This window comes from Ochlerotatus camptorhynchus, unplaced genomic scaffold (assembly GCF_037179485.1).
Source record: "Ochlerotatus camptorhynchus isolate MF236.1 unplaced genomic scaffold, CSIRO-AGI_Acam_v1.1 ptg000284l, whole genome shotgun sequence".
In the NCBI taxonomy this organism is placed as follows: domain Eukaryota; kingdom Metazoa; phylum Arthropoda; class Insecta; order Diptera; family Culicidae; genus Ochlerotatus; species Ochlerotatus camptorhynchus.
Genome location: NW_027040773.1, coordinates 7,655,755 through 7,671,173, shown reverse-complemented (window position 1 = coordinate 7,671,173; position 15,419 = coordinate 7,655,755). Strand labels below are relative to the sequence as shown.

The following is a 15,419-nucleotide window of genomic DNA, read 5'->3' as shown; positions in this document are numbered from 1 at the left end:
TGGGGTACAATCTCAATTCCTCCCGTTCTCGAACGCCAACAATAATCTTAAAAATTGTTCATTTTTCTATTCTCTCCAAATCCTTCACGAACTTGTTGACTCGCACGCCAGCAGCCCTAAGCCCTCTGCGAAATACTGTGGAAAGGTGTACTGGAAAAGTGTCAGCGTGACAGCGAGCCTTCGTGCGAGATAAGAAAAGTATACAGGACAAGCCTCCCACGACACAACAAAAAAATATTAAAACACAAACACACTTACACACGTACATCAAAAGGTGGAAAAGCACCCACAAAATACGGAACAAATAAGGCGGCGAGAGGGAGAGAGAGAGGAGAAAGAAAGGAAGCAATAAAATAATTAGCGCGCGGGGGAATTGAGACATGGGGCTGCAGGCGGCCTCGTGTGCCGCGTTACTGACAGCCATCGCTAGCGTCCTGCTCCTAGCGCGGATACCGCAATGTGCACTAGCGTCACGTAAGTACAAACCTGATGATCATTTTTTCTACATTTATTTTTTTGGTTAACGTTTCGTTTGCGTTGGGGCATATCCATTCTCCACACTCGCTCAGGCGGGCGGGCGTTTGCGACAGAAGACACGCACGCACAGATGGCAGTGATAATGTGGAGTGTATCAGCAACTATTTCCTCCATACGGTGTGATACGGTGTGTGATAATTAGTTCGAATAAGGGATGCTAATGTGCACTCAATTTCGGTTCAAATGGATATTTGCCGGGTACTTTTCCTGGTGGGAAAGGATGTGAATATTTTGGGAGGTTTTTAATTACTCAGAATAATTTGGCAGGGGTTAGATCTAATTTTCGGTAGGACCCTCTTTTACTGTCGAACGGATGTTAAGATAAATGGATTTTTTTTTTCAATAGATGGCTACTCAATTTATTTACCTTTGTATACAGTTCTATTTGATAAAGAGCCACAAATTGATGACATTTTATTAAAAATACAACACTGCTTCTTGATTCCCAATTCGGCCTACGGGTTTCAATTTCGTACAAACACATAGAAAAGTCACTGGATTTGAGAACAAAGGGTTTTCTTCTTTTTTTTATCTAGTTCGTTTTTTTGGAAGGCCCAATCGCGTTAGCTTTACGGAGTCGATGATTGTTTTTTGTTTGTAACACAATTTACTTAATTCTATATATATTAGGAGTAGGGCCGAATACTCGTGGCTTACCCTAGGTTAGAGGGGTACATTGTCGAACGATAGGATCAGGGGAGGAGCTTCGAGATGGGGTTTCGTTTTCGCCTGTATGAACGTTAGTGCTGATCTAGATTCGTCTGGAGTTCGACTGGCTATGGCACCCCGGGAGCTACTGGACAGCTCCAGTGAAATGTCAATGTACCCATAAAATTCTGGTACTCTGGTTCTGTCAAATCGAATAATGGTGGAGTAAATTTAATTGGTCTCATTTTTGATGAACTCTTTTTTCACGTGTTTGAGTTTTTTGTTTTCTTAACTTTTTATAAAAATATTGACATTTCTTCTAGACGTCTTCCAATCGACTCAGCTTGACGGGATAAGAATAGGTGTGTCTGTGTATGTGTGTGTGGGAGTACGTAGCATAATTTTCTTAAACGTATTTCTTGGCAACCACTCTCGAAATGAACGCAGCAACCACAAAATGAAAGGTACATGATTCTAAAGAATGTTGATTAATATATTTTCAATCGATTTACTCAGTTGTGCTTTTGCCATAAAGCTGTAACAGATTTTCTGAGCCCTAAATTAATTTAAAATTTTGATTTTCGAGATTTCGAAAGATTTACAAAGTCTCAGTAAGACTTAAGAAGTTTTCCGAGCAACAGATTTATGAAAATTATCCGAGATGCTATGCTGAAGGCCTTTGAGCTGAATGTTCAATTTTGGAAAGTGAAAGATTGTAGCAAGAAAGGTTTTTTCCTTGATTTGTTTCCTTTTTTCTTGATTTTGTTTTCCGTCGATCTTGTTTTCCGTCGATCTTGTTTTCCGTGCTGAGCTCCCACACCTGGACCCTACCTATCGACACATCAACTCATGCACCGGGACCAACGGCTTTACTTCCCTTCCGAAGGATGATGAGAGATGTTATGCCTCAGAGATCAGAGATGTTATGCCTCAGAACATCCTGGCGGCGCCGGTTGCGATTGAACCCAGACCTGCTGGGTGAGAGGTAATCACGCTTACCGTTACATCACCGGCGCCGCTATAGTAAAAAATATTTTTTTGAGTTTTGAGCTTGAAAATAAACTTGGGATCTGTCATGAACTTGGATAAACTTACCGGATGCAAATACAAAGGAATTTCAATGAGAGTTGGGATGATTCAAAAGTTATTCCAAAGGCAACTCCAAGGTAATTCTGGAAAGTATTCTTCCAGGAATTCCGAAGAGTGTCGAAAGTAGTTCCGAAAAGAAATTCAATGGCGTTGTGTGGAAAGGCTAAGGTACTTTCATTGGATAATTTAAAAATAGTTATAAGAAGAATTACATGGTCATTCTGAAGAGAATTCCTCGGGGATTGTGAGAATATTTCCAGAAAAATTTCAAATAATCTCTGAGAAAAACTCATAGAGTATTCAGAGGATAGTTCTAAAAAAATATCAAAAACTCCACAACTCCAAGTAAATTATGACAAGAGTTCCAAAGCAATGCTAACAAGAACTTCTTAGAAGTTGATTCGATTTCAAAGGAATCCTTGTAAAACTGTTAAATGTTTTAAAGCGTCAAGAAAGTGGTAGTTTTGAGTTAATTTCCATGGAAGATCAAACTAACAACACGATAGGATAGTGTCCTGGGAGTTTTGAGGAGAACTCAACACAATATATCGGAGTTTTGTGAAAATTCGAACGGTATTTATAACGGAATTCGATGGTACTTTTGATGGAAACACTGAAAAAAATAGAGGAATTTTGAAAATAATTCTAAAGATAAAAATGAAGAAGTTCTGATGAGCCTAATGAGCGTTTTCTCTGTATGATTGAAATTCTTTTTTGGGATGAGTAAGGCCGCAATCATTCAACCGAAACGTCAAGAATGTAAAAATCCAACCGTTTCTTCATAAGACTGAGAAAGCCACCCCAAAAAGCAGTTCAAAAATTCCAAGTTCATCCTGAAAAGAGTCCCAAAATAATTTTGATCAGAAATCCAACGGAATCACGATCTGATAATAGTTTCAAAGAATTCTAAGATCCTGGCAGAGTGAATTCGAGAAGCCGAGCTGACCAGAAAAAAGAATAATAATTATTAATAAGATCTTTTTTCCACTCGGCTCTTGCATTCACTCTGCCAGGCGCCTAAGGCGAATTTCAATTCAGAGGATAGTTTCTCGCGAATCACGAGTAAGATTCCAAGGTACTTCTAAGGACAATATCAAAGAACTTCAGGAAACATTCCATGGAATCAACAGTTCTGTGGACAATTTTATGTTAATTCTGGGTATAATGACTATTGTGGAATAGCAAAACACATGAAGCATCTTTGAAATGTTTTGTTAGCCTGTGGACATATATTCCACAGTCTGAGAGTATTATACAAATTTAGAACCGGTCAACTATTTCCGGAGATATGGGCGGGATAGGTTCCAAAAACATGGAGTTTGGGAACTATGTCGTATTAATCGGTAACAACTAATGCGAATTGCACGCAAAAACCAATTTAGGAATTTAATTCTTATACTAGATATTTGCAGAAAGACATAAATCGACTGCATATAGCAGAGATCAGAGATACGACATATCACAATCACGATCGTCAAACAGCTGATGGTAGTAACGCTTAGTACATTCCTATTAATGTGCTTGTCGAAGCACTCTCCATGACCATCCATCAAGTTTACGAAAGAAGTAAAAAGCAACTGGTGAATGTCGTCTTCGGTGTTTATCCATCACCGATCATGTCATTCCCGACAATTGGCAAATCAAAGCTGGCACTCGTGGAGAATAGGAGAACTATGAGAGTGATGATGGTTTCAAAATTTTACACGGGGAGGTATACGAGTGCAATCTTAAAAGGCTTTTATTTTGCAAATGGAGCATTTTATTTAAATCTGGTTGCTGCTACAGTGGTAGAAAAGCTGAAATCTATGTATGCACCTAGAAATCTGAAAATAAATGATTTTGTCTATATTATATATCTATTGAGTAGTCCTCAAGTTTTCTACTAACGTAGCACTAACCAGATTTAAATAAAATGCTCCATTTGCAAAATAAAAGTATTTTAAGATTGCACTCGTATACCTCACCGAGTAAAATTTTGAAACCATCATCACTCTCATAGTTCTTCTATTCTCCACGAGTGCCAACTTTGATTTGCCAATCACGTCACTCATTTGTGCTCGTTTTGAAGCAGTTGCTGCTTTGCTTGCTTATGTGAGTGTGTTGGTGAGTGAGCTCAACAGCTTCCGTTTAATTTTGCCAGCTTTGCTTGTAACTCACACAGTCCCGCGTGCCGAGTCGAACTTGGAATGCGTAGGCATTGTTTTCATTTTCTTCTGTCGTTTCCCTTTTTCTAATCATCGTACTGCAGAAGTCTTCACTGTTTTCATATTTCATTATGCTTTACATCATCAGCAGCGAGTGTTACGTTTTGCCTATGAGCAGCTATCATGTGTTGACGAGTGTCGAGTGAGTGTCATGATATTTTGCATGTCTGGCAAAGATCGCGGGTTGCCAACACCGAGGCCAGTGGATCCACTGAAACGAGACCCGTCTGTAAATTATATGTTCACGCAATTGACGTATTGATACTTTTCAGTTAAAATACGCGAGAAAATAATAGGTCAAAGTTGATTGGGAATCCCATGAGTTGCTTTGTTCTTGATCAGATCTCTTCTTTTTTTTTTTTTTTTTGTAGTGATCCAGTGGCAGCACTTGCTTAAACTCTACACTGGACCCCTTTTATTGATAAATTTTGCTTCTATGAGCCTCTATTTTAAATCAACACACAGACGTTCCTAGGCTATGGTGCCCGTATGGTCACTGTTGTTTTTGTGCTGATCCAAATAGTTTTGATAATATAATTGCGCATTCTTTTTTTTAAAGGTTGATTTTTGTCCCAGTCTTGTCTTCTGTCGTCACTTATTTTGTCATTTTGTCTTGTGTATTAACCCCCACTTGTCTTGTTGTCAATTACAGGATAATATGGTTGTTTCTCAATTACTTTTTCAAAGGGAAGCACCAGCTCCTGCAAACAATGCATCCGATCGTCGACCCGGCGCAACCGGCAGCTCGCGCACGCCTACCAACACCACTACCAGGTAGAGGAAAATTTCCCTATCTGATGATAGTGCTAGCATGCGTGGGCGAGCCACCAGCTACGCCAAATCGACGACCAAACGCACCGCCTACAAAAGCCGATACGCTCCCTTGAAAAAGTTATCGAGATTTCTACTAATTAATGAATTATTTTAATTTTTGATTTAACTTACCACTTTTTGATTATTTATCAAATACCTCACCGAGTATATAACGCCCCGATGCCTTGTTGATTTCTGGTCTCATTTGGATTGGTCCTGAATTTGTTTGATATCCTTTTCGAAGTTATTCTTTTCCTTCTCCTTAGTCAATTGAAATCCCCGTGTCTCACGTCATATGATTCGCCATTCATAAAGATAATGGGTTAAAAGGGAGTAAAACATACATAAAGGTGGATTAGTATTAGTTGTACTTGATCCAAAGACTAGAAAGAAGCATAGATAACTTAGTAAAAAAAACTAAATAAAACTAATATATAACTAGTGCAATGGATAAGTGTTAGTTCCGGGATCATTTTAGTGTTAGTAGTTATGTTAGTTTTGATCCGTATTCAGTCCTGCCGGCCCCTCCAGCACTATTTGCAGCAATTGTGATAAGATTATGCGACACTGCTACTACTACTACTATGTTAGATGTATGACTTGTCAATTTTCGCAACGCAATGTCTTTCAATAAATCACTCGATCACTTTGATGTCTGAAAATTTGCTCAAAAGGGTTTTGTTGACACATCATACCTTACCTAAAGCACAACAATCCTAATTCTTATTTCAAACCCATCAACATATTTAACACATCTTTCCTAAAACTTTACTTGTTCGTAAGCGTCTGGTTGAAGATATGACTTTCGCTATTAACATTGCCTGTAATTAACAAATACACTAAATAGGAAGATTTATTATACAACTTCAAAGGCTAGTCGCCTCCCTAAGCGGACCCCCCGCGTCCTATCTCTTATGTTAATTAACTTTCTGAATTCTCTAATTGAAGTTTATTTAATAAATAACTGAAATCTCTAATCTACCTACACAATCATAATTCATGCTTTAAACTTAAATTTAACATGTTTCAAGTACTTCTGGCTTTGACATATATTAATTATATCTTTGTTCGTCCCAGGTGACACCTTCAAGTGACTAAAATGCTTCACTTTGAAGTAAGTTTCCAAGCTAATTTTTTAATTGTATATTGTATAGGGTAAATGTTCCAATTACGCTCTCACGCTTCCACTATGTGGCACCACAAAAATACGTATGGATATATCACAATAGAAGCACGCCACAGTGGAAATCCCGAGCCATACTTCAAACATTTATCCCAAATCAAAATGAAGCACATATAAGATTAGTTACAATACCATGTACAAAAATGGTGTTTAACATTGTTTCCTGAGTAATACTTCAATGAAAACAACAATGAAAGCTTGTCACGCAAATAGAAGGAGCACCGATGGGCACTTTCTGAAATATTTCAATAGTATAATTCCCTTGCAAACCCAAATAAATCTTTTTTTTTTTGTTTATTAATTTATTTGATAAGGCTCAACCGAATTAACTTAACAGAGCCGAGGGTTCATGGTCACTATACAATACATCTTAAAGCTATAGTCAAAAGGTACAACACAATAAACACTTTATCTTCCGCTATCCAAAAAGCCTCCTCCATCAGAACTGGAGCTGCTTCCAGTAGTTTCATTGTATGGCAAATTGTTGTACGCCAACGAGGGTCAGAGCGCGTCCATTGCAGCAATGGACGCAAAACGTGGTCAGCACTCACACACTCATCACGAAACGGTTGCTTTCCAAAGTCGACGACGCATCGACCGAAAGAACTGCTGATGAAGAACAATGAGGAGGACCACACAATGGTTGCTGCCGAGTAAACAGACGATCGCGTAGCACACATCGAGAGTGGCCTGCTTTTGTCGACAGCCGAGTGAACACTGACAAATAAATCTATCTGCGTAAAAATAAATAAATTAAGAGTGATTTGCGGCAAAACCCGCCAGTATCACACCCAACGTCAGTGCCTATACGTAAGCGTACTACGACGCGGCTCTCAATTAAAGGAGTAACAAGTGTGATACTATCACTGCTAGACTAGATCTTTGGTTCTCTCATGCAGTGGTTTATCAGAGAGGGGAAGCTTAGTAATCCCCATTGCCTGCCCATGACGCCATTCTATCGCGGCATGAGCCAGCAACGCCGACCATAAACCTACCGTCTCCAACACTCCACTAAAAAGCATGAAATTAAGCCCACCCACCAACATCAAGGTGCAAAAACTAGCCAAGGGGAGGGCTTTGTTCTTGATCAGATCTCATATTCAAATGAGGAACTGCGATTAGTGAAGTGAGCACGGTTTGGAGTATAGAAAGGAAGACACATATTCGATCCCTAGATGCCTAGCCCAAGAAGACAAGTTATCTAAGGAGTTTTGCAATAGTCCTTGCAAGTCCACGGCATGTAGACCTCTCACGGAAACCACACCGTCATCTGCTAGTTGTCTTAGCGTGCATTGTTCTGAAAAACAGTTGTCGATATCTTGACATAAAAGTTATAAAGAAAAGGGCTGAACATGAACCTTCGGGCAGGCCCATGTAGCTAAGGCCTGTACTCGAAAAAAATGCACCAGACAAAAGTGTTCGCCAAAAATTTATTTTAAGTCGGAGTTTCTTGAAACTTTCAGGGAATGAACTAATACATATGGATTATGTTTTGGCATAATTACTTCATTCAGTTTTCTTTCCATCGCTGAAAGCCCGCACCTTTCCCTTAAGACCCCTCATTATATTTTGTGCAATGGTGGAGCCGACCTTTTTGATCACTTTCATCCATTCTTTCTTCAACTACAGCTCGTTCTTAAACACCTTGGAAGATTTTCAAACTTTGGCCTTCATTATGATCCAAAATCTTTCCACCGGACGAATCTCTGGTGAATTAGGGGGATTGGCGGTTTTTGGTACAATCTCTGTACCAATCCAACATCGATCGCGTGTAATGGTATGATGCCAGGTCCGGCCAAAATAATGTCTCGCCTCCGTGGGATCGCAGGAAGGGCAACAGACGCTTCTGGAGGCACTCGGTGCGGTAAATTTTTCTGTTGATGGTACCCATTGTGATGTACGGTTCACTCAGTTTACCGCATTGGCATATGGCCTGCCAGAGCAAGTATTTTTTGACGAATTTGTCCACTTTCTTCTTCCTTATGTCTTCCGGAACATCAAACTGTTATTTGGCAACGTAGAACTCCAGCCCCGGTATCTGCTTTGCGTCTGCCTTGATGTAGGTTTCGTCATCCATAACCACATACATCGGTTTCGTTAACCACTCTCGATACACAGCCAGTTCATGAAAGCATCCTGGAAAATTATATATATACCTACATCATTTTTCTGGTCTATTTGATATATGTTTCACATCGAAGATGCGTCACACATATCAAAACGGCCAGGCCTACTGTGCAGCATTTAAGGGGCAAGATGATTCAGAAAAGATCGATGCTACAGAATCCAATGAATGATGAAACGTGGACATCTCGTACCGTACGTTCCGATTTTGTTAATTATACGATTGGTTGGTCGTTGGAATCATCAAAGCTAGAAAGGTTAAGTGATGCTCCATTTTCTTCTGACGGTTGGGACACAAGCACTAACTCTTATCCTAACCTTTTATGACTTATGGCTATAGCGCCATTACTCGCTTTCAGAAAAGAGAAGAGGAAAAGGAAAAGGAGGACAAAGGGAAAAGGAGTATGTAAACTCTATGAACATAAACAATATTATTGATTTGAAATATACAATACAGAAATGCATAATGGCGGTGGACACTACCCGAGTCTTGTCACTATTATTAAGGAATAAAATGTTATCCTTTGATTATTGGAAAATCCTGATTCCCTAGTTTGAATTTGTCACGGCTAGAGTTCGGTGGTAGATCTTATACCAGTAACGCACCACAAAAAGGTGATCTCCCAACGTTACTGGTTTGAAAAGATAAAAATTTACCAAATGGAACGAACTCACCAAGTTTAGCTGCTTGACATATGTTGAGGTAGAAGTCCAAATTGTAGCCGAAGCTTGACGAAGATCAACATGAATTCAATTGAATTCAAAAATCAATTGATACATTGATATTGAAGGGATCATAGAGTTATGGAGAGTTGATTGTAGCAGAGCAACCGAAAGAAGTTTAATATCATCATCATCAATGGAGTTTAGATCCTGCTTCATGACAAAGACCGATCAAACGGATGACGGATTTCGACGTCAAAGTCCATCTTCCATCCTTACAACGGAGTAACAAAAGGGACCTCTCATACCACGGCGCATTGCGAAGAGCCCTTCTACCACTACCGCGAATCATCATTCCGGTGATCACACTCTAATTCAATTGGCGTTGACAGCACCTTCGAAAAACCATGTCTTCTAACAATTTTAAATAGAGCGATTACATTCACAAAAATCACCATCTTAGCGCGGTTTCTTAGCCTACACAGTTTAAAAAAGTAATGTGAATTTCTATCACTTTGATGCATATAAAAGGAGCGTCATGTGTCATACAAGTTAACATTCAAAATATTGTTTGCAACATTTCTTGCAAGTGGTATTATCGAAGAAAAGTACTTGAAATTATCATATTAGAGATAGCTGAAAGCAGCTTTAGTCCGGGAATTGAAGGTGCTAGCTCTACTGTTGATTCAGAACCCCATTTTAAAATGTTTGATAATTCCTACCAATTCCGAAGTCACTATCAGAAGCCATAAGCTCCACATGTCTACAATTCCGATTTTAATATAGCATGATGTAAAACACGATTGGGAATATCCATTGTCAGTAAAATAATATGAGAAGATCTCACCAAATTATGTGTCCATAGATCCTGTCTTAAGACAATATTGTCGCCATCGTCCTTCTCCTTTTGCTTGTAGATGCTTTTTTTGCAGCAGCACACATCAAAAGTTCTATTCAATGGCACTAATTTCCTACTGTAGATATGCTTTAGATATTTATAAAAAATGCAAAAATATTTGAAAAAAGTGACAAAAGTCAACAAAAAAACTGCGACCGAAAACACACAATTCCATCCGCGAGCAGAGCACACTGCGATCGAAAGCCACAGACGTTGTTCAGCTGTATATAGAGCATTTCTAGCTCAAATCGTTAAAAAAAATGTCAATTTTGTCTCGACCCCTTCTGATTTGAATGAAACATTGCTCACGTGTTCGCTGCTACTAATGGTTGCATTTTTCATTTAAATATGATTTTTTCCTCCAGAGTAACTTTTGAAAAGGGCGTATAAAAAAATTGATTATTTTTTATTCAAAAAATCATAACTTGAAAACTATTGATCTGATCAAAACGGCATATGAGAAGAAGTTTTAGGTAATTAAATTATTTTTGCGGAAAAAATACACTGAAAGAAAAAACTTCGTAAATTAGTATTTAAAAAACGTAAAACGATGATTATCTCAAAACACCCCCCCTTCGATCTTTACAATTTTTTTTTCAAGAAAATTGATGGAATACCCTTGAATTTCGTGAAAAATGTATGCTGGTAACTTCCTTAAAAAGAAATCTATAATTTTTTGATTTTTTGTTGATTTTTACAAGTTGATGAAAATGCATATTTTTTTGAAAAATAACAATTTATTTGGATTCTACGCATAATTTTCGATAACTTTGCATATAGAAACTTTTTTCCTAAGTCCAGCCGTTCTCAAGTTAATGCAAATTAAAAAAATATAATTATAACAATTTTCAACATTTTAGGCCATTTTCAAATGTTCGTCGAGATGTCCAGCAACGAGATTTTATTTCATGATTGTATATTAAAAAACAAACAATTCATTCTCAGATATGGTAGCTGTTAGACTTACCCGTTTCTATCTAGAGGCAGCGGAAGAGAAGCACGTTGATGTGGTCAAATGAAAGATTTGTTGAGATAAAAAACAGTATATATTTATTATTTTATTTTACAACTCATATTATTTGAATACATTGAATAATTTGGGTGTATCGTTTGAATTAGAGAATATTTTTACTGCAATTTGGTTGTTTGAAACTGGAATATAGCAATGATATTTTCGAGTTCCAGGAATTGGTTTCACTTTCTTAAAAATTGGATCAAATTCCGTGTCAGCCTTTTTGTATTCTTCCGTAGAAACATAACAAAATTACATTTTTGTTTGAAGATCTTCTTTACGACTATTTGCCCAGTTGTACAGTTGTTAAGGGTTCGTTATAGGGTGCTCGTGTTGCTTAGCTAAACTTGCTCTGGTTGCCATTCTCTTAAGGGTACCGCCAATCGCATCACAATGACCTTTGCCGTGTGAAGTTGCAAAAAAATGCCATTCAATTTCTACATTATGCTTATCTTTAAATCCACAAATGCTAGCAAAATTTTTTATGTTTTTGTATTGTGATGCTCTCCATCTGACATAAAAATACACTTTTGGACTGTTATTTGCAACTTTAAAAATTCTAATAATTTTGAGATAAACAACTGAACTGCTACTGTGTCATGCTTTGAAATTAATTTAGGTGGAGGTTTACAACACTTGAAATTGTTATCCATCGTAAAAAACTACTTGCTTTTTAACTTGAAACCACTGGCATGCACAGGGTGGGGCAAGGTGGGGCATTTGCGCCACCTTTTATAAATAAGATTTTTAATTCCACATTTACAAAATTATAATAAAAAATAACTTGATTTCTTGATAACTTGATATGAAGGTAAAATAACTTCATTTCATAATATAAGAGCACTGAAAACCTTTGAGATGGTGCCTGAAAATAGCACCTCAAAGGTGGAAACTTCAATGAAATTTTTTGGTCAAAAAATTGCACCACAGTGGAGTGGGGCATAAAAAAAATTCTGGTGTAATTTTTTTTTTTCAAGGTGGTTCATGGAGGGTTAAAAGAAGAGGGTAAATTTAAGGTTGAAAAAAATCACCTCCGTGATGGTAAATCGAAGAAATAGCTTTTTATTGAATATTTCTGGTGTAAAAATATCATCAAGGTGGTACATGGAGGAACTAATCAAAATGAATAACTCTGGTGGAAAAATTGAATCACGCCAAAAAATTTTAGGTGCACATTTAACTGAAAATTTCTGGTGGAAAGTTTGCCTTAACTGTGGTGAATGTAAAAGCATGGTTTATTCATTTTTTTCTGGTGCACAATTTGCATCGTTTTGATGAAAACATGCTTCATTGACAATTTATGGTGGAAAATTTGCACCATTCTGGTGCATTTAGAGGCAAAGTCTGAAAATTGCACCACAAAGGTGGATGGTGAAACAAATTTCACTGACAATTTTTCGTGCACCGTTGTGGTGAATAGAGGAGCATCCTTACTCAAAATTTATGATGCAAAATATGAATCGCTCTGATAAATGACATGAACAGAAAATGTCTGGTGGAAAACTTGCACTGGTCAGGTAAATGAAGACACAGGCTTTATTTAAAATTAAGCTATATCGAAAATTTCTGGTGGAAAATCTGCACCATTCTGGTGAACGGATGGAAAAGCTTTTCTGAAAATTTTTGGTGTTTCATTTGCATTCTTCTGCTGAATAGAGAATCTAATTTCAATAATAATTTCTGGTGGAAAATCTGCACCATTCTGATGATTGGAGGGAAACTGCTTTACTGAAAATTTATGATGAAAAATCTGAAAATAGGGGCAAGCTTTATTTGGTGCAAACCTGCAACATTCTGATGATAGGAGAAGTAGTCTATATTAAAAATGTCTGGTGGAAAATGTAAAAAAAGGAATTGTGCACCAATCAGAAGATTGGAAAGGCAATTTTTATTGAACATTAACGGTGGAAAATTTTAATCGTTCTGGTCAATTGAAATTTTCTGGTGTAGAATTACTTGGGGGCAAGTTTGTATTGAAAATTTATGATGTAAGATTTGCAACAATCTGCTGCATGGAGGGGCAAGCTGATTTGAAAATTCCTGATGTAAAAATTGCACAGTTCTGGTGAATGGAGGGGCAAGCTTTATTGAACATTTCTGGTAGAAAAACTACAACGTTTTGGTGAATGGACGGGCAACTTAAAATTGACTTCCGAGAAGAACCTCAAGGGTATTAAATTCTGAGGACAGTTCCAAAAAAAAAAAAAAAAATCTGAGATTGATTTCATGAAAATTCTGCGAATAATTTCCAGTCAATCCTGCAAATTTTGAATAAAATTCCAAAGGGATGTTGAGGAAAATTTCAAGGGAATTCCGAGGATAATTTCAAGCTCATTCAGGAAATAATTTCTGGAGAATACAGAGTATATTCTTCTGAAACTTTAGAGGAATTTTAGTTCCAAGAAGGTCTGAGAAAAAAAGTCCAGAAATATTCCGAGAAGAACCTCAAGGATATTGAATTTTTAGGACAGTTCCAAAATATTTCTGGTGAGAATTCAAAGAAAATTCTGCGGATAATTTCTAATGCCTCCTGCAGATAGTTCCAAGATAATTTTGAAAAGAATACGGAGAAAATCAAATTTTGAGTGAAATTCCAAAGGGGTTTTTAGGCAAAATTTCAAGCGAATTCCGCGAATAATTTCTAGCTCATTCCGGTAAAAATTTCAGTGGACTTCTGAGAAGAATTTCAAAAGAGCTCTCAAAAGAGTTCTAAAAATATCTGAGAAGAGCGTCAAGAATATTGAATTCTGAAGACAGTTCCAAAGGATTTGTGGGGAGTATTCCAAGAAAATTCTGCGAATAATTTCTAGTGAATCCTGCAGATAGTTTCAAGATAATGCCGATAAGAATACCGAGAAAATTAATTTCTGAGTGAAATTCCTAAGGGATTTTGAGGAAAATTTCAAGGGAGTACCGATAAGTTCTAGCTCATTCCGGGAATAATTTCTGGATAATACTGAGGAAGTTCTTCTGAAACTTTAAGGAAATTTCAGGTCCAAGGTATTCTGAGTAAAAGTCAAGAAGAGTTCTAAAAATAACTACAGAGGACTTCTGAGAAGAATTTTAAAAGAGCTCATAGAGTTCTAAAAAATTCGAAAGGTACCTCAAGGAATTCTGAGGATGAGCTTTTTCGCAACTGTACAAAATTTAAAGGCAGCTTTTGAATTTCCTAATTGAAAAGTAGGTATTAGTTTGCCATTGAACCTTGGTCTATTGTTGTCTTACTGAGAATTCATCTAAGTATCATTTCGATTAAAGCCCTACTATTACAACCATTTGACGAACCGATCATCATCGACATCGTCGATGAGATTAAATTGCCAATTCCATTGGCTGTCTGAAAACAGTTTCCATTGCAGAAGATGAACCACCACCGGAGCAAAAAATAAATAAAATTAGCTAAATTGAACAGTGGTGGGAGGACAGCAACATCCACCACGCACTTTGGAGTACTCCCATTCCCAGATTAAATGCACCATAGAAAAAAAATTGCCCCTCCTTAACAAGATTCCTGTGCACGCTAGTGCTTGAAACGCTAAGAGAGATGAACTGAATGGAACAGGTGAAGATCGTCCCAATATATATATATGTAGCAGAATAATTACAATGTTGACATTATACCTATCTTCATTAGGTACAATTGATTATAGCAAACTTTTTTAAGTGTGAGTGTAAGAAGCCTCCACGGAGTGCCTTTTTATGTAGTTGTGATATCGCGGGATGAGCTCTTAAGGCACAATATGGTATACGTCAGAGAAGTACCTAGAGAATTTATCTCAATTACAGGTTTAATAACATATTTGTTTACCTGTTTATGTTTTGAGCCTCTGTTATGACATACACAATTCTATCCAGGTATACAACTAATAGAGGCACATGAGTGGGTTTGTTGATTATTTGGGTATATTTGAGAGTATTTACTTATAAACTTGTTTCTTTTCCGCTGCGTCTAAATAGAAACGGGTAAGTCTGACAGCTACCATATTTGAGAATGAATTGTCTGTTTTTTAATATATATTCATGGAAAAACATCTCGTTGCTGGACATCACGACTAACATTTGAAAATGACCCAAAATGTAGAAAATTATTATAATTATTTTTTTTAATTGCACTAACTTGAGAACGGCTGGATTTAGAAAAAAAGTTTCTATGCGCAATGTTTTTGAAAATTATGCGTAGAATCCAAATAAATTACTATTTTACTAAAAAATATGCAATTTCACCAATTTGTAAAAACCAACAAAAAT

General features: G+C 37.2%; 1 protein-coding gene across 10 annotated transcripts in view; it reads left to right on the top strand.

Moving 5' to 3' along the window:
- The window catches only part of Lar (tyrosine-protein phosphatase Lar), a 571,867-nt gene that overhangs the window by 248,841 nt on the left and 307,607 nt on the right, over positions 1–15,419 (top strand). For 7 of the 10 annotated variants that reach the window (XM_065228155.1, XM_065228160.1, XM_065228162.1 and 4 more), the window contains one exon: positions 112–474. In XM_065228155.1, the coding sequence (XP_065084227.1) occupies positions 381–474 (94 nt within the window). In that variant the 5' untranslated portion in view covers positions 112–380. The remainder of the gene's footprint in view (positions 1–111; positions 475–15,419) is intronic. The other 3 variants (XM_065228154.1, XM_065228156.1, XM_065228158.1) reach the window with 1 other exon arrangement.